At 44.1% G+C, this 24,810-nt stretch overlaps 1 protein-coding gene across 2 annotated transcripts; it reads right to left on the reverse strand.

Moving 5' to 3' along the window:
- OIT3 (oncoprotein induced transcript 3) lies at window positions 1-24,810 on the reverse strand. 2 transcript variants are annotated; one of them, XM_080622182.1, is made up of 9 exons: window positions 24,356-24,810; window positions 20,288-20,662; window positions 19,689-19,799; window positions 16,233-16,355; window positions 13,246-13,368; window positions 7,690-7,850; window positions 6,630-7,045; window positions 2,651-2,750; window positions 1-1,192 (listed from the first exon to the last, which is right to left on the reverse strand). In XM_080622182.1, exons 1-9 carry the CDS (start codon window positions 24,417-24,419, stop codon window positions 1,013-1,015), a joined length of 1,653 nt encoding a protein of 550 aa, XP_080478308.1. In that variant the 5' UTR covers window positions 24,420-24,810; the 3' UTR covers window positions 1-1,012. The 2 variants fall into 2 exon arrangements, with proteins under 2 accessions (XP_080478308.1, XP_080478309.1); XM_080622183.1 differs by lacking the exon at window positions 24,356-24,810 and having other exon boundaries at window positions 20,344-20,475.

Below are 24,810 nucleotides of genomic sequence, written 5' to 3' on the forward strand. Positions count from 1 at the left end.
CACTCAAACAATGCTGCCATATCTCCTGTCACCAGGCTTACTAGGGACAACCCTGTCCTGAGAACTACCCACATTACAAATGATTGCTAGAAACACTTAATGTGCATTCCTCTAATCCCTTTGTCAGGGCAGAGCGCCTCTAGACCAAGGTAATGATGCATTACAACTTTCAAAGACTTGGTAGCAGCACACTTAGGGGGAGGGAGTGCTGCTGTTTAATGGTGTTTTTCTTACAATCAAGGTACTAAACAATACAAAGAATGTTTAATGGTCTTTCTCTTACAATCAAGGTGCTATAGCATTTATGAAGGGGACCACATTTTTATTTGGGGCAGAAGAGGGAGAAAAATAACAGTACACTAAATACAAGAGAAAATACTGCTAAACTGCATGCAATTATAAGAAGACACTAAAAAAAAAAAAATCAAGTTTTATTAAATACCTTCTACTACTTAAAAATAACATTTAAATGTGCATGCAATGAATATTGTTTTATAGCTCCAAGGAACTTAGACGTTATGAGATATAATATTTTTATACATACTTTTCAATGGTCATCCCAAAATCTCAGTACATCCAAAGCTTCAGCATCACTCACAGAACTGCATAGCAAACACGTTCAGCTATGATAGATAGTGTTTGTATTGTCTGATGACAGAAGAGATTGAATAACATTGTCAAGGACAGTCCTTTGGAGCCTGCAGGTGGATACAGGGAAAGATCAAGTTGGGAAATGCTTCAGGCCTGAAAAGCAACAGGGTCCCTTCATCTGAAGGGCTGTTGGAAAGAAATGGCAGATAAAACTGTTCTGCAGTCCAGGTTGCACTCAGTCTAGGCATGCTGCCTTGCGTGCCCAACATACTTCACAAATAATCATCACACGCTTACTGAAACATGTCCTAAGTGGTTCAGTGGGGCTTTACCAAATACTTCTTGTTTCTTAAACAATCATGCAAGAAGGCACCAACAACGAAAGTTGTCTCAGCAGAGATGCTGTTCCAGTAGGTGGGTGTTAGTCATCAAAGTCAATTCTGATGGGGCCACCTGTCAGGATGTGGTTTGCCATGTGAACAGATTCCTCCTCTTCCTCTGTCTCAGCTGACCTGCGCACCCGTCTCCGGCAGCCCTGGGCGCAGCGAGAGCTCTCATCCAGCGCCCCGCACACGAGGATGCGGCAATGCAAGAACACCTCCTGGAGGGTGGCAAGACAGCAGGCCAAGTCAGCACACAGCTCTGGGAATCACACTGGCACTGCTGCCAGCTCTCTCAGAGAACGGGTGATGCTATTCCCATGGTGCAGCCATTTCCATTCCCACATCAACAAGGTCCACATCCACCATTGCCATCCACAGCCAAACTGGCTGCTTCATGTTTTCTTAAGTGCCCAGGAGAGGACATGTTTTCCAGAGTGCCTGGCTGAGATGTCAGGGTATGGCATCTGTTTGTTAGCCAAGGGCTAAACAGGTAATGTGAAGGTATGAAATGATCCTCCAGAGGAAGGGATGAAAATGCCAGGAATAAGCCTGGAAGATCTCACATGAACTGGTAGGAGCTGCATAGCAGAAAGCAGGCCAAAAACGTGTGAAGCCTCACAAGGAGATGGACTGATATAAAGATGCAAGAGAATGGACTGATATAAAATGCAAGAGAATCTGACATGAGCTGAGAAAACATAAAGCTAGGAGACTGAGGGGCAAAGGAGGAAAACTTAAGTTGATGAGAAGCTAAAACTGGTAGCTGAAGGGAGAAGGGGAAACAAAGGCCAGGGAGACAGCTGCCCTTTCTTTCCATACAGTAAAGTCAGACAGTGACAGGATGGGTACTCCTTGCCTTCTAAATGACAAGGAGAGTAAGCAAGATCCCTGCAAGCAGGAAGTAGGGAAGCAAATATTTGTGAATGTTTGGTCAATGGTGAGGTTTGAAACAAAATCCATTGCACAGGCAGGGAGGATGCAGGTTGGAAGCAGCAGTGGCAAACAGACAGCCAAGCGAAATCTTTGAATTTTGAAAGATCTCATCTGTTTTAACTCTGCTGAGGCTCTCCAGTAGCTGGAGTGGCAGCTTTATGACTTCTGAAGCAAACAGTATTGGCTGAACATAACAGTGACTGTAAGACTAGATTTCTTCTAGCACAGATAAGCTATTTGCATTAGGAAAATGGCATTATCCTTCAACTGTCCTCCCACTACAAAGCTTCTGCCTCAGAGTGCCATCAGCTTTGACAGCGTGGTTTCACATTGAATTAAACAGTATGGTGGCCTTGTATCTGGAAACTAGAGAAGATATAAGGTTGAAGAGATTCAAAACCATAGACGGACTTGTTTTAAAAATAGGACACTGTGCACTGGCCCTGGTGATTGGGAACACTTTTCTCACTCAGTGTACAAGTGTCCAGTAAGACTACTAAGAAAACAACAACGATTTCAGCCTGCTATGGCAACTGTCCTTCATACTTTATTTAATTTTAGCTGGTTTTATCACTCTCTCCTAAAGTACGTGTGTCAGGATCCTGAAAGCCAACACTGCTGGAATAGGCTGCCTTGGGGCAGCCACTCCTCTCATTTGCACTCTAATACAGCCAATTCTGTGCTGAGATTCCTCAGTCAGATCAGAGCTGATGCAATATCTCAGAGGTGTGTTTTGAGCTTACCTTGTTGTCTTTCCCCACGAACTTGAACACAGGAACCTGGAAATGCTTGGCAAGATGGTCCTTTGACGTGTACTGCTTCACTGAATCATCAGAAACGCAGCTGAGGAAAGCAGAGGGATAGGCTTTAATGGGTTTCCCAGAAATGGAAAATGAAAGAGAGAAAACATCCCAGCATATTTAACCATAGAAAGGAAAGAACTTGGCTCTCTCAAGCTAAGCTACCATCCATGTTACTTCCTCTTTGGCCATGGGAGAAAATTCGCGAATGATGGGGAAAAACAACAGTGGTGATAATAGCATATCCAGACAAAGAACAGCTCAGCAGCAGACAGCTGGCAGGACATGGTCCAGTCCCTTTGTTAGAGGGACTTGCCAGAGAGCTGCAGGCAAGTTTGTCCTCATTTCACCTTCCTGTGCAACAGTCTGCAGTGATCAACAGAGCTGTTATACAGTATATATTATGTGCTTTCTATACACACATATAGCACATAAATCATGCTTAAAATGAAGAAGCCTGTACTCACATTACTAAAATATCACAGATTATGAAAAACACAAAAATCCAGATTTACTTTGCTTTACATCATTTACATTTTTCTTTCTGCTACACTTGGTTGGACAGCTCAAATTCTTACACTGAAATTCATCATTTCAATTTCTTCATCACTAGCATTATATGATCACGCAAGACATCATAGAACTGCAAGAAAATAGCTACTTTTATAAAAGTTACATTCCAGGTGCAGTCTATTTATAAACTGTTACAGCCTATTTAGAGTTTGACAGAGAAACAGCAAGACAAAAAGTTATGGTGACTTGGTAATTACTGCTGCCTAGTGCAAAGCCTGAAGCATTCCGAGAGGCCCAGCTGCTGCCGTTATATTGCATTGCAATGCGGCTTGTCCTTTCTAGCAAGTTAATTCCAGAAATGTGGACTTTGCGAGATATTGAACAAAAAAAAAATTGATGGTGGAAGAGACAAGAGGTAATGGTGGGAGAGCTGGAAGTCCTACTCCTGCAACAACCTTTAGCTTCTATCTTTACACCAGAAATACGTAAGGCGCTGTCAGAAATGCTGATGTTTGATGTGTTCAATTATCAAGCAGCAGCAAACCCCACATCTATGTGTAGCTCTGCTTTCGCTGGAAATCTCTACACTGCTCGGCTGACTAGGCTGTGTGGGTGGCAGACTGCTGCAATCGCCCTTCTGCTATGTAGAGCACAGTATGTTCATGGGAGCACTAAGCATTGGTCTGATCCTAGCACTGTTTTCACCACCATGTATTTCTGTAGCTTTACTCAGTCAGTGGCGGTCATGGTCTGAAGGGATATCCCTGTCTGCAGTGCTTGTCTAGTTAACTTGCCTGGAACGCAAACATGAAAGACATCAACAAGAGCTAATAAATTAACATTATACATCTAAAAAAAAAAAATTACGGAGATTCCTCCCTCCTGAGGCCAAACATTAGATGTTACTAAGTTGTTTAGGATAAAAGTACTTTTAAAAGCATCATTTCTGAAGGCATCCGATTATAAAGAGTGACAGTTACAGGCTTTTCATGAGCAACTAGCCAAGCTTTGAAGCCATGAAGTCAACTCACAGTCACGTTCTCCTTCGCAAACATATAAAGTGTGATGATTCTTGGACACTGGCTCAAACTGACTCCTAAATCCCAGGGTCTCCAAAGCTTCTCTACACCGGTAGAGCCTTGCAATGGGACTACCTTAACCCCATCATGCTCAGATAAATCACAGCTCCTGATCACATCAGATTACAACAGATTGCCCTCAGTGACACGACCTTGCTCCAGATGCCCCAGAGAGCTTCAAGGTTTATCACCTGTGCTATAGGTCAATGCCTTTTACTTATTTTTGTTTTGAGAAAGAGGAAGAACAAGATCAGAAGCAGGAGAGCTGCTGTGGGGGCTGGCTGGGCTAGCAGCAGTACAGGGTATTACAGAGACAGTGGGAAAGGATCTGGGAAAACCCTGATTTCCAGCATGGTCACAGCATAGAGGGTTGAGGAGTCCCACAGGAGAAGGCTCCCACTCCATCCCCCTTGCGAAACCGCGATGGCAGGCAATTAACAGGTAAGAAAGCAGGAGAGGGAGTGTTCCCATCCCTCAGTCTGAGATATATTCCCTCAAATTTAAACAATGTTTCCCCGTTGAAGCAAGCTGCAATTAACTCCTTCAGGTCTGATCCTACATAATCAAACCGATTTTAAAACGTTGTCTTTATTGCCTTGGGCTTCTGGGGCTGAGTTGATGGAAGGGAACAGGACTATTACAGAGCTGTCTGGAGTAGCGACAAATCAGCAGTATATTCAGCTATTTTTACTTTTTAATTGCTGCTAGAACACAGATAGACAAAGCACTACAGTCATTTCAATAGCACATCATTAGCCTTTGCTAAGTGAACAGTTCAATTTAAATACAGTACAGCCCACCGGGGCCGGTGTGTCTGAAGACACCGGGGCCTTCAGTGACTGGATGAGGCTCCAGCCAGCTGGCTCCAGCCCCCTCTTCCCTTTGATGAAGTTCTAATGCCCTCTGCAGGATAACAGTACCAAAGGGACTGCTGGTGCCATAAATCCTCCAAGTTGTGCTGTGGTGAATTTGAGAGGCGACATTTTCTGCCCTCTCCCTTCGCTGCTAGCTCAGGTTTTGGCCACTGTTTTGAATCCCATCATTTTCACTCATGGTGAAAATGAATGAATGTTTGGAGCCATGACTGTGTGAAGGGTCCACAGGAACAGCCAAGGCAGGGAGTTAATAAATCAACCCTTCCATTACAAATCCACTCATAAACCCCAAAAATGTCAGGCCCAGAAGGACTGCAGCCTAGGATGGGGGGAGAGCAAGCTAATGCCAATACCTGTGTCAGAAGGAAACAAAAACAGTATTTTTGTGTATGTACTCTGCAGGACCCCTTTGTTACAAGACAATCACACAGAACTTGTCATCACTAGCTGTAACAGTGGATGATTTAGCCTGGCAGCTGAGGAAATAATTGTTGTTCTCATTAGATGGGCTGGCAGACAGAATACAGAACTTCTGTGACACTGTCAGGCTATGACATTTGGGTATGTCTTAGGTATTACTTTGGCTTAGATACTACTTTTTATTTTCTCCCTAGATGATAGCAGAGTGGTTCCCACATGTGATGTTTACCACAGTGTTGTCTGGTTAAGCTGCCAGGCACTGCTGGATGCAAACACTCCACAGCAACACTGTACCATGGCTCTGTCATGTTATCACCCAAACAAGTGTCTGAAAACAGGGGTCCATCTTAGGAGCCACAGCAGAGCACACAGCAATGTTCCCCAAACCTCTGATGCAAAACCCATTAGAGTGAACCCACAGATCCACCCTGAGTTATCCTGGAAAGATCTCTAACCCCAAATGCCTCAGAAAATTATGGCCAAACCAAGGGACCACAAACTTACTGCCCTGCCAGGTATGAGACAGAGGAAAACAAGGGGAGCTCCTGGAGCTCCAGCCTGGACCAGTCACAAAGTCTTCTGGCTCATACTATAATAAGGCCATGACAGGAAAAGTCAAGAAGCCTGCTCCAGTTGCTGTGGCAGCTGGGCAGCAGTGGCACACAGCCATCAGGGGGTTCTGCCGATTGGTTTGGCATTCAGCAGGCTGGCAGAGAGAGGATATCAGGAAGGATATCTTTTATACAGAAGCCAACTCAATTATCTACAAAGCTAGCCAGAGGGAAATATGTCCTGTAAAGGCTGCACTTGGAGTAATCTCCTTCACTGCCTCTCACTTTTTCTCCCAATTACTTTTGACGGGACAGGTGGTTTCAGGTTGACAACTGAAAGGCCTGGCTGCTGCTGGTCTAGGAACACAGCAGATAGGCTGCTGTGAAGAAGTGACGGTGTTTCCTGCATCACACGGGCAGTGCAATTTAGCCCCACGGCCAGTTCCAGTCTAAGAGCCAGCAAGAGAGGGAACAGTGAACTCACCCATCTTGAATCAGGTAGTACTTCAGGATCTCATCGATTTTTGAGGTGGGAGTGGCAAAGCAGCTTTCTACCAGTGTCTCTAGTCCGTTGACATGTACCAAGGGTTCAATCCCAAAGTACAAAGAGTCCCGAAGCTTAAGAGTGGGAAGAGCACCCCTGTAGGGTTCATCAAAGTCTTTGTCTTTGAAGATCTCAAGAGTGAAGGGAAAGATGCCCTGATTGCGGCTCATGATTTCCAAGGGAGAGTTCTTAAGGTTGGGTACATAACCTTCAGAGATAGTGTACCGGCATGGGAATTCACAGGTCACTGGGATCAGCAGCTTGCTGGTGCGGACAATGATGTCCCCATTGCTTCCTGGAGTCTGCTTTGGCAAGCCGGTCACCAGATTGGTGGCAATGATTTTATCATTTATTACCTGCAGCAAAGAAAGAAGTTTAAGCGAAAAGGGAGATCACTGAGAAAGACCTCTGAGTCCAGCCTAGCAGCTGAGTTTATCTTGTTCCAGAAACTCAGACAGAAACTAGCCACTGAAAGTACAGCTTGTGAATTCATACACTACAACCAGAATGTAGGTTCCTCCTCACCTATGAAATAAGGGCCTCTATCAGTTTGCTGTCAAATTTGATGCACTGTACTCCTGCATGAAGCAGAGGAACTTGCTTCCAATTGCAAGCTGTCTCCCGAGATGAGCTCTCTGGTTCCTGACTGGTTGCGTTCAAAAACTTTGAAATAATATCAGGGGACCAGATTCTATCTCAGCAGGAGGGTGAAGAGTGGCACCACTTGCACTTTCTGCACTGGAACAATGGTGAAGCTGCCTCTGTGAAGGATTAGGTGAGCAGAAAGCTGTAGCCATGCTGACAGTTACACACCTCTAAAGAGGAGATGGAACAAGTTCTCCTGCTTTGGGATGTGAACCCAGGTCTAGTCTGAGGCCAACTGCATGGCAATAAGGAAACTTCTCTGATGGTACAGCTAAGTTTATTCCCCAAATAAACCACACCCAAGTCCCCAAACCTGAGAGATCCCAAGAGAGAGGACAGCAACAGGTATACATACGTCTACAACAGTGCCACAGGACTTCAAGGAGAAATGGATGTTGACGTGAGTGCCATTGGATACTCCTTTGCATGAAGTGTTGATAAGGGAAAGGTCCAGGCCTCCAACCAGGTCCTTTGGGATGTTCACCTCAATAGAGCTGGACTTGCAAAGCACTGGAACTACAAGAAAAGTCCCCAGAATAACCGTCAGCACTACAAATCTTCCAGGGAGCTAGGAAAGGGCTATATCAATTATTACTGGGCAAAAAGCGGGATCATATGCTGTGTTTATGGTTACTATCTTACCATAGTAATCTACCTACCTATATTACATTTCTACTTACAGTACACCAACCTTCTAGGTTACCACTGCCCCATATCCTCCTGGCACAGTGATGCCACAAAAGACGATGAAGATGACTGCTAAACTTGTGGCAGAAACTCAGCTGTGCAGATATGGATATCAAATTCACAACACCCCAAGCAAAGCCATTTTTAAAGACCCTTAATCAGATTTTATATCAAACGCACAACAGGTCAAACCAATTCCATATAGGTGCTGAGCCAAAGTGGAAGCGCTTCAAAATGCTGTAATAATTCTTATACACAATAAACTCAGCTCTAACAAACAAACCTATTAGCTCACTCATTCCACCTCCTTCCAAACTTTGAATTTTAATACAGATTTCCATGTGAACTTTTAAAAATTAAAATTCCATTACATAAGAAGTGGGAGAATATGTAGAGATTGGGCAAAATGAAGAAGGAAAGAAGAGGGAATAATCTTCAATTAAAAAAGTAATTGCTATATATATTCATTGGGTGTATACACATCCACTCAGTTAGGTAGAGGACAAGTGTAGTTGTACATATATTCTGGTCTCTTCCCACCCAGAAAAACACCCCCCCCATCAAAATTTCTATGTATCATTTTAAAATCACATGACAAAACTTTCTGCAAATAAACTAGTACCCAAGTGTTTTCCTAAATTTAATTATAGTCCCAATCCTGACATTCATATGACCTTTCTTCCCTTAATTTTGATCGTTAATTGTCTGATCCACAATTCTGGACCTTGGGTACAAGGCACACAGCTAAAATGCACCTTTCACCCTTCTTAAAAAAACTCTCCTGTCCCAGCTGAGGTATTTGTAATGGCTACTTTGTACCTGCAGGGAGTATTTTTTATTAAAAGTTGATCTTTTCAAGGTTATATGCTAAAATGTATGCAGTGTGCCTAAGGCAATATGCTCGCATAATGAAACTGCTGGGTTAGAACAGAAAACTATAGAATTACCTTCCATTTTCCTCTGTCCACAGTAGAAGGCAAGTGGGAATAACTGAGCACATCAAGTGGCAAAGCTCATAAGGAAACAAAGGGACTTCAAGAACACAGTACAATGCAGAGAGAGATGAACATCCTTTGGAGACCTGGTTGTCTCAACTTGGATTTAAAGCTTCACTGTTCTAGTGACTTGATAAGAAAATACAATGCTTTTATAAAGGTGTAATTCAGGGCAAGACAGTTTGGATCCCAACTGCAATTCTCCAAAATTCAGGACCAATTTAGTTCAGGCTATCTCTGTTTCTAAATGTCTTTGATTGGCACAAAGGGGAATAAAGAAGAGATACCCATTAAACCTCTGCTCTGGCATTGCAGGAGTTGCCAGCTTGCACTCCACCACAGAAAGAAGTGAACGGAACATGTGAGCAGACCCACTTTTGATTCAAGCCAACTCATCACTATTTAGGAAAACACTCTGGGAAACTCCTTATACTGACCATCTTGGAGTAACTGGTAATTCAAACCACCCTACACATTTGTATACAGAAGAGTAATCAATACTGAGAACAGTGTTTCAGTTCTACCAATTTAACAGTGGTGCTGCAAGCAAAGAGACTGCATTCACCAGTGTGATTCACTGAGCAGGCCTGATTTTCCCAAGAGAGACTGCCAGGAACATCATAGGGGGAACTGAAAAGGGGCTGGAAAGGTAGCCCATGGCTATATGCAGACATGTTATTCCAGGTGGGATCCTGACTGCCAGCAATGAGATGCCCAGCAGAAATGAGTTACCCTGGGTGCCAAGAGTAATTAATTTAATTCACAACTTCTTTCATCTGTTCAGAGCACTGCACTCTTCTGACTTGCTGTCAGCATCCATCTCTTGCACTCCTCCCCTGGGCTCACCCCAAGATGCAAGCCTCTTGACAGCCTCACCCAGTCTTCGCCTGTCAAACATTTCAGTTATTCACCCTCATACAGCCCACAGCATCTGTAAGTACTAGGAAAGCCTCTGCATTACTGCTTTAAACTCTGCTTTGCACCAATGCCTGCAGTACCCTGATGCTGGTAGGAAGCTTCTGTGACTCATTCTACTGTCTGCTGTTGTTGGCATCATATTACTTGTCCAGCCTTTGGTTCTTTCCTTGGCCTTTCAAAGTACAGCTGCTTGGAGCAGAGGTTATATTTTTGCACAGGCTGCTCAGTGGAACAGGCTCTCTGGTGCTGAGGAGCCTTGAGCCACTACTAGTAAACCCCAGATCAACTACACCATTGTACCCTGCTTAGCTGAACACCAGGCTTGGGCACAGGAGAGGGAAGAAGGAACATTTCACCACCACACTTCAGAAAGAGGTGGGGTACTAGGATGGTCTGCAAAATTCCAAGTATTTCATTGGCTGGTACCTTTGTGGGAACATTGTAGCTGAAACTGTGATTTCTGTGGAGGATTTTTGGTCTCATGTAGAGACAGTGCAGAGGAGGGTTGATAGGCTGCAGATCCAATTGCTTCAGGCAACTGTGCCTGCCCTGCGCTGTTAATTGTACAACTATAAACCTGATTAGATGCCATAAAAAATTGTGTGGTACAGTTCCAGATATATTCTGTCACATTTTCTCAAAATTGCAAACCACTGCGTGGGGACATAAATTCATGAAATGCAAAAGAACAAGCAATTTCACTTTATGAGATGCTGTATTCGAGCCCCAGCCTGGCACCCAGCAATGCTGCTGCTCTCTTTGGCAGCCCCAGAAGAAGAAGAAACACTGACTGGAAAATGAATGGCCTTTTAACCCTGCTAGGGTTGCTCCAGGGAGCCAGGGATGGAAAACATTACTCTTTTCTGGCTCTTATCCATCAGTCAGACCTTTAATCAGTAAGTATAATCATGGCTTTTGGAAATCCCCATCTCCTTCTCCCCACCTGGGTCTGCTGCAGCAGCACTACTGAATCCCAAGTGTGAGTGCTCACCCCTGAAAACAGTGCCCTGCTTTTCTAATAAGATTAAAAAGCAGAAATTTCATCAACTAGAACCATTCCAACTTCCTCTCTAAGGCATGCCTGCCCTGTTGTCCCCCATGAAGTCCGGGTCTGCTCCTTTTGTGTCTGGGCACTTTGTAATGCATCAGACTACAGAAAGTTCTGAGCACACCAGGTAACACCAGCACATTGGTATTATCTAAAGCCCAAGTGAATTAGCCTATGACAGTCTTCCTTTTGTTGCATTTTTAGATCCTACCCTGGGCTATGGTCCAAGTCTAGCCCATTAGCAAATTCCCATGAAAATGTCTGGAAACAATCACACAGGTTATTCATGGGCCCACCAAGGAAGAACACAAGCAGAGAGCTACGAGGTCTGTCTCTACCAGGGCAGTAGTGCACCTTCTCCAGCTTTGTACTGAGCCTAACATGTCTGAGAAGCGGCCAGGCAAGTCAGATGAGGTACACCAGAGAGCATTACCCATCTTTCACATGCCCACACACCTTTCCTCAACACACAATTTTGGCTGAATATGCCTTCATCAGCAGATCATAGTAGACACCTTCTCTGTAAGACACACAGGCTTCTCGATGCTTTTAGCACCTCAGGAGCTCAGCTAGCTGTGGGATTATGAGACCTGGAAGAATCCTGGGTGCAAGTCCTGGATTGTAATAAGTCATTACACAAGGAGCTACAGACCCTCTGCTCAACTCTGAAAGTCCTCAGGAACTTCCCCCTGGTCCTCTGCTCCCTGCACTCACTGCTGCAGAGCTACACTGACCCCTGGGAGTCTGGATGCAGTTGCAGAGGAAATCTAACTCAGCTCTTGCAAACCAAAACAGGGAACATGTTTATTCCAATTGCATGCTATAGGTGCAAGTGAGTCAGCAAGAAGGACTCCCTGCATACAGGAATGGAGCAAAGTTCAGATGGAAGGTCTCCCAAGGACAGCATTGCGCTCGCCTCTACGCAGCAAAAGCAACAGTCAATTTTCAGATGCTATCTTGGCTACTTTTCTAAGGGACAGCAAAACCACCCTGTATCAAAACGAGTACTCTGCTTCAAGATGTAGGAATACTTATTGGAGTGGCTATTGAGATATTTGGGCAAAAAAAAGCCTCTCTCACCCCATTCTTGGAAGGGACTGAAGCACTTTAGCTGAAACTTTAAAAGCTCAGTTTGAAGCATGAAAAATTCCAGTTCTAATGGCATAAATCTGTTAAAAGCATACACAGCCAAAGCAGAGCAATATAATGGGAGATGTTAAGCAGTCTTACACCTGGGCTGAAGCAATCCCAGGCACAGCTACAGGTTGGGCAGAGAAGAGATTCAGAGCAGCCCTGCAGAGAAGGACTTGGGGGTGTTGGTCAATGAGAAAATGAACATGAGCCGGCTTCAGTGTGCGCTCGCAGCCCAGAAAGCCAACCGTATCCTGGGCTGCATCAAAAGGAGCTTGACCAGCAGGTCGAAGGAGGTGATCCTGCCCCTCTACTCTGCTCTCGTGTGAGACCTCACTTGGTGTACTGTGCGCAGTTCTGGTGTCCTCAACATAAAAAGGACATGGAACTGTTGGAACAAGTCCAGAGGAGGGCCAGAGGAAGATCAGGGAAGTGGAGCACCTCCTGTACGAAGATAGGCTGAGAAAGTTGGGGCTGTTCAGCCTGGATAAGAGAAAGCTGCGTGGAGACCTCATAGCAGCCTTCCAGTATCTGAAGGGGGCTATAAGGATGCTGGGGATGGACTCTTCATTAGGGACTATAGTGACAGGACAAGGGGTAATGGGTTAAAACTTAAACAGAGGAAGTTTAGATTGGATATAAGGAAGAAAGTCTTTACTGTTAGGGTGGTGAGGCACTAGAATGGGTTGCCCAGGGAAGTTGTGAATGCTCCATCCTTGGCGGTGTTCAAGGCCAGGTTGGACAGAGCCTTGGGTGACATGGTTTAGTGTGGGGTGTCCCTGCCCATGGCAGGGGGGTTGGAGCTAGATGATCTTAGGGTCCTTTCCAACCCTGGCTATTCTATGATTGTATGATTCTATGAATCTTAATTGTAAGTGAACACTGCCAAAACCACCTGTGATGCAAGATGCACCCAGCTGGGTTCTGCATCTCTGTTCTCCTGCCTGGTATCTGGAGAGCAGTATCTCCAGGCTCTCAGTTTTGGATGATCTGTCGTTAATGACAGAGCGCCATTAACCAAACTGGAAAGGTCAGACTAAGGGAAGACAACAAAAACAAGAAGAAAAGTTTCTTCAGACATACTTTTGGCATTCAGGGGACAGAGTCTGTCGGGGGGATTTTGTTGACCAACCTTGGCAAGTGTGATTGTCTTCTGACAGAACAAGTCCCCTCGGACATTCACATTGGTATGTGTCTTCTACTTCAATACAGGTATGGCTGCAGCCTCCATTGTTATTGTGACAGCCTTCAATTTCTGCAAAAGAAAGAAAAATCAGCACACACTGCTCCTCAGACAGTTGTGCAGCAGCTACACAGGCCCCCAACATACTCTCCTGGATGACTAACAAACAGCATGACCAACACAGAACTCAAAGGCAACAGCAGAGAGAGAGCTTTCTTCCAAGAAGATCTGGTGAAAACCTATTTTTAATTGTATAATCTCCTGTGTTTCTCATTTCACCGTGAAGTTAACAAGGAATTTTGTGAAAAAGCGTAACAAAATAAATCACATGCTATAACTGGCATACATAAGGCGGCTGAATAGGCAATCTTCAGCGTGTCTCTAACTTTTAAGACATCCTCTTAAACTAAATTTTATGTTGTTTCTTGCTTCAAAAGGGTGGGAGGAAAATCCTCTTAAAACTTCTGCCATGTGGAACCATACTCACTCCCTTCCCCACCACCAGAATTAAAGGCCTGAGATTTGCAGGGGAGGTGTCTTGGGAAGAACAGACTCACAGGTAGCCAGCTCCTACTCCCCTCAGGAATATGAGAGAGAAGACATTGTGCTTTTTGCCTCTGGGTTTGCCAGCTGTTGTGGAGGTGAGTGTACTGAGTTCCTGCATCCCCTTTGTAGGCTGAGTATGAAACACTGCTTGTAGGAGTTTGTTTAGCAGGAATTTTGATAGTTTGTGACAGATTGACACAAGGTCACAGTGTAAGGTCAATTCACCTAATTCTCTCCCATTCTAAAGTGCAGAGAAAAGACAGCAGCACAGCTAATTGGAGGATGTCATCTTTTCTGCAGCTGTAGCGGCTAGGAATATGTTTTACATGAAACCTCAGTTCCTCAGAGGATTGCCTCACCTGAACAGAAAAGAGCCTGAAAGGTCAGCCAAACACATTCTGAAGATTTGAAAAACTAAGGCAAGTAAGGCCATTATCAGTTGTTGTTAGCTTTCTATTATAAAGAAAATAACAGAGTATCACCCTTTAAAGAAAACCAAAACCTTCACTGCTTGGTATTCTTTTTACCTTTTGTAATACATATTCTCAGTAGAACAATAGTACACATAGTGTAAGAAATCATAAATACAAAATATTTCTCCCTAAGCCTACCACCAGAAATGACCGTATGTTTTTCACTGAAATATAAAAGAAAGCATGCAAATCCCATACTCAGTCCTATAGATTGCATGAAAAACAACAGCCTGGGCTCTCCATGTGAGTCAAAGTAATGGGTAAGGCATTAGAATGGAAATTTTGAGATACTCCTAACCTTACTAAGCCTCACTAGCTCATATAATCAAGATAAATCTCTTGCAATTGTTATTTTTAGCAACAGCTGTAAGGTGGCTGACAAGTAAATCACATACTCTAATGGTTCACAAAGCTCAGGGCACATCCTTAGAAATAAAACTTGCTAACAAGATTGTAAAAATCCTCAGCAGCAGTGTCAAAACTCATGAAAAGCACCATCCTTCTCACAGAAAGAGAAGTTAAATGATAATCAAAAGGTCTTAAAATACAACTTTAAGAACAACAGAAACAAACAAGCTTCCAAGCACAGACTACTCCAGCCCTGTTAGTAAAGTGCAGTGCTCAGGAATAAAGACTGTGACATAGCACAGCTGGGTTTACATGACACCCCACAGGTTCAGTGCTGAATGCAGAAGGGACAAAGCCCACAGATCACTTTTGGTCCCAACCAACCTAACAAGTATACTTAAGGAGCACTCTGCACAGCAGCTCCCCAGGGAAGTGTCATTATCCAGATGAGTGATGTTTATTAATAGAGCTTGGAGAGGCAATCTTCAGAGAAGTGAAATGAAATATGCTTTGTTATCAAAGAGGGAAAAGAGAGACAAAAACTGCAGCTTGGAGCCATTTGTCAATGAACTGCAAAGAAGGCTGGAGTGCAGCCCAAAAAAACAATGGCAATCCCTCTCTCTCCCTGCACCATGGATGCCTGCCACACAGCAGCTAATGTAAATTTGCATGCAGACTGCAGATATATTCAATTCTGGCAATCAGTAGCTCAGAAGTGAGGCACGTATGTAAGCTATTATTTTTGTCTAAGGTCCCACAGTATCTGTGAACATACAACACAGCATCTTTGCCTGTGAGGGGGCACAGTGGTCTTCACAGCTGACCACAAAAAACATCAGGCACACGTCATTTTTTCCTGGGTTTTCCTATTTCTGCTCAAAGATGTCTGTACATTGTTAATGACAACAGATGAAACCTACAATTTGGCCTTGAAGTCCCTGCTAAGCTATCAAACTCATCAACGGTTTTCAACCTGGCTGTGCTGCCACTGGGATGTAACAGTAACTATGTAACTGTAGCAGTTGCACACGGCAAAGCCCACAACTAACTACTTACAAAAATCAAACAAAATCATCCCGATTCTCAAATCTAGCTCTGTCTACAGACTAGCACCCACTCTTCTCAGTCTGTACTCTGGGAGGTTAAGTAATCCTACTCTTGTCTAATGTCATGATATTTACCCCATAGCTAAGGCTAGCTGTCAAAACCCAGCAATGCTAAAGCTGCCCCTGCACAACTCTCATACAAATGTACAGAGACAAATCCCAGCATCTCCAGCAATAGCTAGTTCTGTCTGGACAACCAAACTTCAAGATCCACTGCTGCCTCTCCCCCCCTAGAGACAAATACAAGCAAACCCTAACAGAAATGCACAAGACAGAGAGAACAACAAGGAGACTTCTCTCTGCTTGATCAGAAGGTTATTTCAGTAACAACACCACTGGGAAGCACAGAAGTGACAGGAGTGACATTTAATCCCAGCTTCAAACAGCTACAGAGAACTAGTGCTGCAAGTGAAGGGGAACGACTTCTATTGTTTCCAGCAGATTGTGGTAGCTGAAACCTCACCTTCACAGGTTTTCCCATCACTTCCCAGCGTGCGCCCGATCCCACACTCACAGCGGTAGGAGTTCTTCAGGTTAACACAGAATTCACTGCAGCCTCCGTTGTTCTGCTCACATTCATTTTCATCTGAAAAAAAGAAACCAGTGTCATAACATACCCCTGGGTAAACACAGCTGGCAAAAAAGGGCTGTTACATGAGAGTGCTGGTCAGACTGTGGACTGGCTTTTCTGGCCTCATAATCTGGATCTTGGCTACATAGATGGTCAATCCCACTAAAATGCTAAAGAGCACTGCCTACTGACAGTAGCTGAGTGTTATGCTATGCTGTGTCTACCTCAGGAACTAAGCAGACTGAGAGGGAAACATCACATGCCATTTCGGAGTGAGGATGGGCACAGTCCCACTGGGAAACTTCCAAACTGGTTCCACATACTGGGGAGCTTGTGTTTGTGCTTATCTTGTCATCCTAAACTATTCTGCACTCACAAAGACATTACAATAGAGCTAACATGACTTTGCTGCATTGTAAAACGAGGTGATTATGAGAACTGGTCAAAAATAAACCCTGTTTCTGTATCACACCTGCTACTGCTACATGTGGTCAACTATCCTACAGCAATTTTAAATGATTCACCCCTTATTTCAACAGAGACACAAGAACGAAAACCAGCTGTGAACATATAAACAAAGCTGAAATCAAACCAACACATTTTAGTGAACCCCATGAAACTTTCCCAAGAAAAGCCAGGTCATGAGAAATTTCATCATTTTGCCCTCTTGCGGCAGCTCTGGCTGCTCTCTGCACCGGGCAGCTCAGGTGTTCTTGCAGAACAGAACTGTCAACTCACCATGATGAGGCCTAACTCAGGCACTGGTGCCTCACAGACCATCACAGCTATTAGCTGCTTACTCTGAAGATAAGCAAAGAGCTTTCACAGAGCTATGGCTCCTACCTCTCCCGTTCAGAAGAAAGAAGTGCCTGAGCTGGCATCCTGTTTTCTGGAGCAAACTCTGGAGAAAGGTTGCAGAATAACCTTTTAATAGGCCTACACTGAGTTTTTATAACCTAAAGCAATATAGCCATGTATAATACCTGTGTGATGTTTCTGCACTGGCTGCATTCAGCTCTACAGTAGAGCCCTCTAAGGCTCTGGGGTATTTGTTGAAATAAACCCACAGCAGATGCTTCTGAATCTCTTGGTAAAGCTCTGAAAACCTCCTTATTTCCTGTTTTAAAGGCTAAAGTTTCTGTATGTCTCTCTGCTTTTTTTTTTCCCCTGAAGGTACTTTGCTCCCCAAGATTCTCATTCTTCAACCTGATTTCACATGAGGTTTCACTAAAACAGCTTAGAAGTTGCCATTTACTAGACGCCAGAAGCTTTAAAACCAAGAAAAAAGAAAAATACCATTTAAGGGACAGGTCAGAGATGAGCTCTCTTAGGTGTAAGTGGTCCCACACATACACAGTGCTCGCAGCCTTCAGCTAGTGGTGTTGTCTCCTTCCACAGCCAATGTGAATTGAATATTTTTAGCCAAAGAAATGGCTGGTACCCTGGTTTGGGAGGCAGAAAGCACGTCCAGGACACACACACAGACAGGGTCCATTTTCACACATGTGACAGGCTCCACATTTTCACTTCTAACAATAAAACTAAAGCTGCCTAAAAAACAGAGTGAAGAGTGAATGAGAAATTGGCAAACACATAGAGGTGCTGTTAGAAGGCCCTAGAGGTTGGCTTGGTCAAGGGCTGTAACCAGCAGTTCACCTTGCTGGTCCTCCAAGTTCTACAACACAACAGAATGGTGTATCCATGATATCATGGACCCATGACAGAAAGTCCAAGACCTAATCTAACCTCTAAGTAAGTTTGCAAATGAAAATATAACTCAGGATCAGCAGTTCTACTCTGGGATTCAAAACATACAATGTATTGAAGAGAAGTCAACCTAGCACAGGGAGGTTCACAGACAATGCACAACAGAAAGTCATTAGAAAGATGAATGAGCCATACAACAAGAGAGGGTGCAGGTAGGTAAACTAGTGTGATTATTACAACTGAGGTGTTGTGCCATCTGATTATCATGAAGAGAAGCAGCAGTGCAGAAATCCTGCTTGTCCTGACCATGTGGGGATGAAAGCAGCTGCAGTACAGATACACAGGCTCAAGACTCCTGCATGCTTCCCTACTGGAGGAAATCCTTTCCTATGAGCATGCCACAGGTTTATTGAGTGCTGGTACTTGTTGAGGGCACTTCTGTGACTGGAAGTCTGATACAGAAGCAGCCAATAAATGCTTTTAATTAGCTGAGAGCTAACTCAGCCACTCAGCTGCAGAGATGGGGAGCAGCTTAAGAAAAACCCTTCTGAAGAATCAGCATGAGCAAGTATAAATCTGCAGCAAGGCCAGGCTGCTCTCTTCACAAATTGTAATGACTGTGACCCCTACCCTGATGCCCACAGACATAAGGAATGTGAAGAAAGAAACTAACTATGCCTGCTTTCTCAGCTATAGTCTGTATGGAAGAAAGTGACCTGCCACACAGCCTCCTGGACCAATTCTGCTTTCAACCTCTTAAATCAAGACACAAGGACAAAGATGAGACGTCACTTCCCGTGAACACTAGCACCCCTTTCTCCCTCTGTGTCACTTCTTCCTCTCCACTGGTGTGGGTCTGCAGCAATCCAACAGCCCCTTAAACTGCCTCACAGGCCATCTTCTTCCTAAGACCTCACAGTCCAGGTGCTCTCCTCTCAGCACCACACACACAACCACAGCTGTCCTCTCCTCAAAGGTTCATGGGGATTCCCTCAAAATCCCTCAAGCCCACATTCCCAGCACTGCTCTCACAGCCATACACCTTCCTCCTGGTCATGCTAGTCTCTGCCAGTGTAGCCACAAAATGCCAGCCCCTCAATACCACGTTGTCATGCTGCCTAAAACCACTTTGGCTCTCCTCAAGCCCCAGGCCCTGGACAATGCCCCACAAGAGCACTAAAAGTATGTTGAAGCTTTCATTAGCCCTTTGCCAGACAGTGTAACTTTTCTTGGAGGAAAGAGATATTCAATAGGGAGGGAGAAAGGAAGTCTCTAATGCCAGACTGCACAACTGCTCCTGAATACCAATGAAACTGTACTGTGATCTTGCAGAGACTCTGCTACTGTCAGTGAAGCTGCTGCCTTCAGCAGCTGAGCCATGCAGAAAGCAAATGTAGCCTGTGTAGCTCCAGGGGCACCAGAATGTATTCAAGTCAATGGATGTTGTGTCTCACCCTGCAGGGAGAAATTGGGAAAAATTTACAGAATCAAAGGGCTGTTCTAGGCAGCAAGAGGAGAAAACTCCTCCAGAATACTTTTCCTTTTTCATACTGCTTTGTAGGACAATGGACTGAAATGTGAACAGTGAAAGAAAGGAGAAAGAAAGCACCAGTAACTGACACAAGTTTTTTCCACCCTTACCAAGACATGTCTGTCCATCAGGTCCTAGTGTCGTCCCAAGGGAACACGTGCAGTCACTGGTGTCCAGGCAGGAGCCTTGGCAATCCACCACATCACAGATGTCATAAAAATCTAGGGCACAACAAGAATGTTGTCAGCACAAACCACTGAGCATGCACAAAAATACTGTACTAGTATCAACAGCTTCAAGCCCTGTTTCTAGTCCATCAGTTACAGACCTAGCCCACATTAGGAAAGCTGAACCACTGAAGCTGATAAGAAACAATTTAGGTTAATTACTGTAAGTCAGAGATGCAAACGTTGGCTTTGGTAGCATGCCAACACAAACCACAGGGTCCACAGAGAGCACTAAATCACTGCAGCCAGGCCAGCCATGGAAGACTTCTGCTAGCTGAGTAAAGGCTAGAATTCACAGAGATGAAGCTGTCTGATTGATCTTGCATAGACAGGCCATCAACTGCACTGCATCACCTGACACACTTTAGGGTGAGAAAGCCAGAAAGCAGTCAGCACCTCCCTCAGGTATATGGATGCTCATTACCTCTCCTGCGTCCCGGGGACCAAGGGGTTTCAGAAAAGCGACCTCAGCAGTTACTTACGGCCACAGTATGCATGGAAACAAACGCTAGGCCTGATTAAGTGATACACGTAGTACCCGCCCGGACACGCCTTGACGTCAATCGTAGTATTCCAAAGGCAGCAGTTCCCATTGAAGCTGGCACAAGCCTGGCGTGGGACGATGCCATCTGACTCTCGCGGGTGGCTGCCATTGAGCCAGATAGGAGCATGGGTGCCACAGTGGTTCTCTGGGATGCAGAAGGTAGGCATAGCATCGCCAGCCATGCCGGTGAAGCGGTACCACTCCCCGTCAATTTGACTGTCGCATGTCGGCTGGCCGTGGGAACCATTTATTTGATGATCTGTGTTCCTCCAGGGCTCATTTAGGCTGATATAGGCAGAGCAGGGATCCAGGGCTGAGACATGCAGCAAGAGACAAGAGAGAACATATGGTAGATATCAAATCAAGTTGATGACTGATAATTGCAAGGAATTTCTTGCAATTTCTTTTTCTATTCCTGACTTTACAGAGTCTTTGTGATAGATAAAGATCCCCAGGGACAAACAGTGATACCAGCTAGCTAATTGCCTCATGGAAAATTCTGACAGGTCGGCTTAAATGTCTCAGAAGAAAAAGTAAATTAACAGAGCTCTTAGAACATTATGCAACAGTCTGACTTGCTGTTTAGCTGCTGTAGATTATGACAGGGGAAAAAAGAAGAAAAAAGGAAAATCTGGGGTCCAGGTAGTGATTTTACCATAGGAAATATGTCCTGGGAGCACTGGATCTAGCCTAGGACATCCACCTTTTCTTCAAGTACTAACTGAGCATCTGCAAGTCCCTCCTGAAGTCACTGGTAACTGTCCCACATGCCCTGGAGAAAAGGACCAGACTTCAAGCAGATTACGCAACCTTTCTCAAAATCCATCCATACCTGGTGTCTGCCCTCACCGTTGAGTTACCATAACCACAGGGCAGAGATCACCATGTAAAGCATCAGTTAAAATGTGAGATGCAAGATATGCAATAGGAATGCTACATTTAAAGTGTGCAGAACAGAAATATTTCAGTTATTGGACCCCTATATAATTGTAAAGCATCTCTAAGCATATTTTATCAGCTCCTACTCATTTCAGGGTACAATTTTAAACAGCTAGTATAAGAACTGCTCTCCCAGGTCACAATGAAGTTGGTCTACAGCTCAGCAAGTTGTCTCTAACCCAGAGTATCTGCTTAGGGAAGTGAGGTAGAAGAAAGACACCCTGCTCCATTTACCTAGGTTTTTGTTCTCCACTGTCTCTCCTACAGCTATGTATATGTATCTTGAGGTGAGTAGAAAGAGCTATAACTCAAAACCACGCACTCTGTAAAATTCTGCCCAGGGGCAAGAGAGAGAGGTGGCAGCTCCCTGTATTTAAAGATCCACTTAGGTATGCCCTGGTTTCCTCCAGAAACTGTTCCCTGCTTCCCTCTCTGCCAAATACTAACCACCTCTATGATTCACAGTACCTGTTGTTGATTTGTGTGATGTCACAGCCTCCCTGCATCTGAAAGAGCTTCCCCATATCTTTTTTTCTTTATTATCTTAAAATCTAGAGAACATGAACATCTGAATCAGGACCCTCTGAGGAGCAAAATATTCAACTCTTTACACAGTCATGTTCCTCATAAGCCCGCAAACCCCCCTAATCTCTACCGGAGACGAGATGTTTGTGAGTGAAGTGTGTTTGAGAGGAAAAAATATAAACACATGGACTTCCTGATAAATGCGCGTCTGTTCATGAAGTGCTCAAGGAGTGTATTCTTTTCAGAGGCCTTTCTGAACCTTCAGCAAACAATTAAAACATAAGAATACCATACGGTGAAAAAAACCCAAAGAATTGAAGTATTGATTACATTTTTAGTCTTCTCCTAATTAACCCCGATTTGGCAGCTTCCTCAATAGAAGTCCAGAGGTTTCATTTTCACTTACATTTAATATCTGATTAAACACTACTTATCCCTATTTCCTATTAAGCAAAATGAATGCTAATCCTGTCTTAAGGAAAATTGATTACCATTTCCTAGAATTAGGCTAATAAACCAAACCATTCTGATTAAATGCATCTCAGACTGGAATACCCTCTACTTTCTACATCACATTTCCTTTTAAATACTAGATTTGCTTTCTCCGTTTTGTTTAAACAGTAAGGTGATGCAAATGGGTGGGAAGGAGACACTATATTGTTTCCATTAGAATGCTCTAGAGGCAAACAAACCTTCTTGGTTCATCATTTTTTGCTTCACTGACTTTAAAGTGGGAACTACACGTGCTTCAGAGAACGCACTTCAAGTCATCCTTACTTAGCTGCATCTCCTGTAAGGATCTGTCCCACTGACATGCTACCTTGTACCTTCTCACAAATGTAATATCTCTTTTGTCAAACATTCTTACACCTTCCTCAGCCATAGGCACATTTTGTTTGGCCTCCGAACCAGCCTAAAAGGCAGAAGCAGTTGCCATAGTCATGTGAGTGCTGCAGAGCTGCAAGCTGGCACAGGGAGTGCCGATCTGGGTTACAAAGGGAATCTCCAGTGCCATAATTCACAAGCTAGGAGAAGCAGTTTCACTCCCACCACAAGCAGTCTGTTTCTCCTGAGCAGCAGAGGAGGGCAATGCAGCAGAAAATCTCTGGTGATTTTCTCATGAGAAAAAAAGAACTCTCATGAGTTCTCTCTTTCATCTGCCTTTCCTTGTCTCCCCTTAGCCACAGACAGCAGCAGCTCTAATGAATTCTATCCTCCAAAAACTTACTTGACTTCTTGCAACAGGAAAGAGTAGGTCCTGCCTTTTCTCTGCACACAACTAAACAGAACTTCCTCTGGGCTTCCCTCAGTGTAATTCCCTCGGTTTCCACAAGGTGATCTGGCACGGCCTTACGGTGAGCCATTGACTAAGATTAAAACATTTTTGTTTTGTTAAAAGCCAAATGAGGTGAAGTGAGAAATGCCCTGTCAGCTTCCCAGCTGGGCAGCACCAAAAATATACACACACTCATTAGCTTTCATACAGTATAATTAACTTTATGAAATATCCTTTGTAGACAGACTCTAAAAACACTCATTTAGGGAGATCACATTGTCTCCTAAACAGTCAAAAGACAATTTTAAGACAAAATCCACTGAGATGTACAGAGGGAGCTGGAAGACGGCATTTCAGAGGAATGGGGTAGCATATCCTCACATATTTTATTTCTCTGAAAGCTTCAGGCAGGAGTGAAGGGGAGGCAAACAAGCAGAAAGAGCAGAAAGTGCTCTTTTGAACACTCGAACCTCATGGCCACTCTCAGACTGCCACCACTGCCCCAAGCCACCCTCTCTGCAGACACCAAGCAGTCTTTGGCAGCAGTTTACTGAAAACTAACTTGAGTTCTTAAGAAAAAAATCCACAGAAATATAGAAGCAATCAACCTCTCATTTCTTCTCCCAAAACAACAAAAGCATGTGCGTTTCGCACAAGACATGCAACTATCTCCAGCTCCCTGTTTTTCATTTTTCTTGGCCCAATTTTCTTCCTCCCCAACACTTCTTGCGTGGCCTGAGCAATTCAGCCTGACAAGCATTAGCTATGAAGTAAAGCTTTTCAATTTGTAATCTTGATGATATCATTAGTTTTCTAGCTGACATACTAGCATATATATTGGATGACAAATCAATCTAGCAAGCATTTGTAAGTCCACCATTCTGCAGAGAGATTAATCCTATGTGTATCGTGCAATTGGAGTTCTCTGCTCTGGCACAAGTAAGCAATGAAATGAGCAGCACTGCATTATGACACTAAATTCAGTTAAGATTTGTCAAAGAAGCAGGTGATAAAGTAGCATAATATCTACTCATAGAGTCTCTCCTCTGAAGGGAGAGGAAAATCCCACAGTGCTTTGGCAGTAGACATTCTCTCAATATGGGAGGCTTCACGCTCTGTTACAGAAAGATCTTTCCAATTGGAAAAAATTTCACACCACCTTCAAAGAAAATTTGTCACATCTTCCAGTCTTTCACCTAAGAATATCAAGGCTCAGCATGAGATGACAAACAGAAATAAGTTTGAAGGCAATGATTCTTTACTCACCCATTGAAGACACTGGCTGCAACTGGATGATGAAACAGATATAGAAAAACAAGTACTGAAACATCCCACTCAGCCAAGGAACAGTTACCACTCAAGTAACACAGGCTTGAATGCCCTTGCACACACTGTGGCTGTTGCAGCCTTCCTCTCAGTGGAGCTTCTGATCCCAAGCTTTCTGAAGAGCAAGTGCGATGGCTCTCCTAGAAGTTTATCAGAGGAAGAAGCTGAAGGGATGTGGGGCACAGCTCCAGCCTTGACCTTCACAGAGCAGCTCTGACCCTTATTGACAACAGAGATGTACTTACTGATCAATCTTGGTTTTTTTGGACTCAACTCGCTATTGTTTTCTGGCCTGACTGCCCCACAGTGACACCTCCCTATATCTTATCTGGAGACGAATTCTAACCAGGGACACCCAGACATCCTGAAGGGATGGAAAAGAACAACAGATGGGT

Source organism: Psittacula echo (assembly GCF_963264785.1).
Source record: "Psittacula echo genome assembly, chromosome: 6".
NCBI lineage: Eukaryota > Metazoa > Chordata > Aves > Psittaciformes > Psittacidae > Psittacula > Psittacula echo.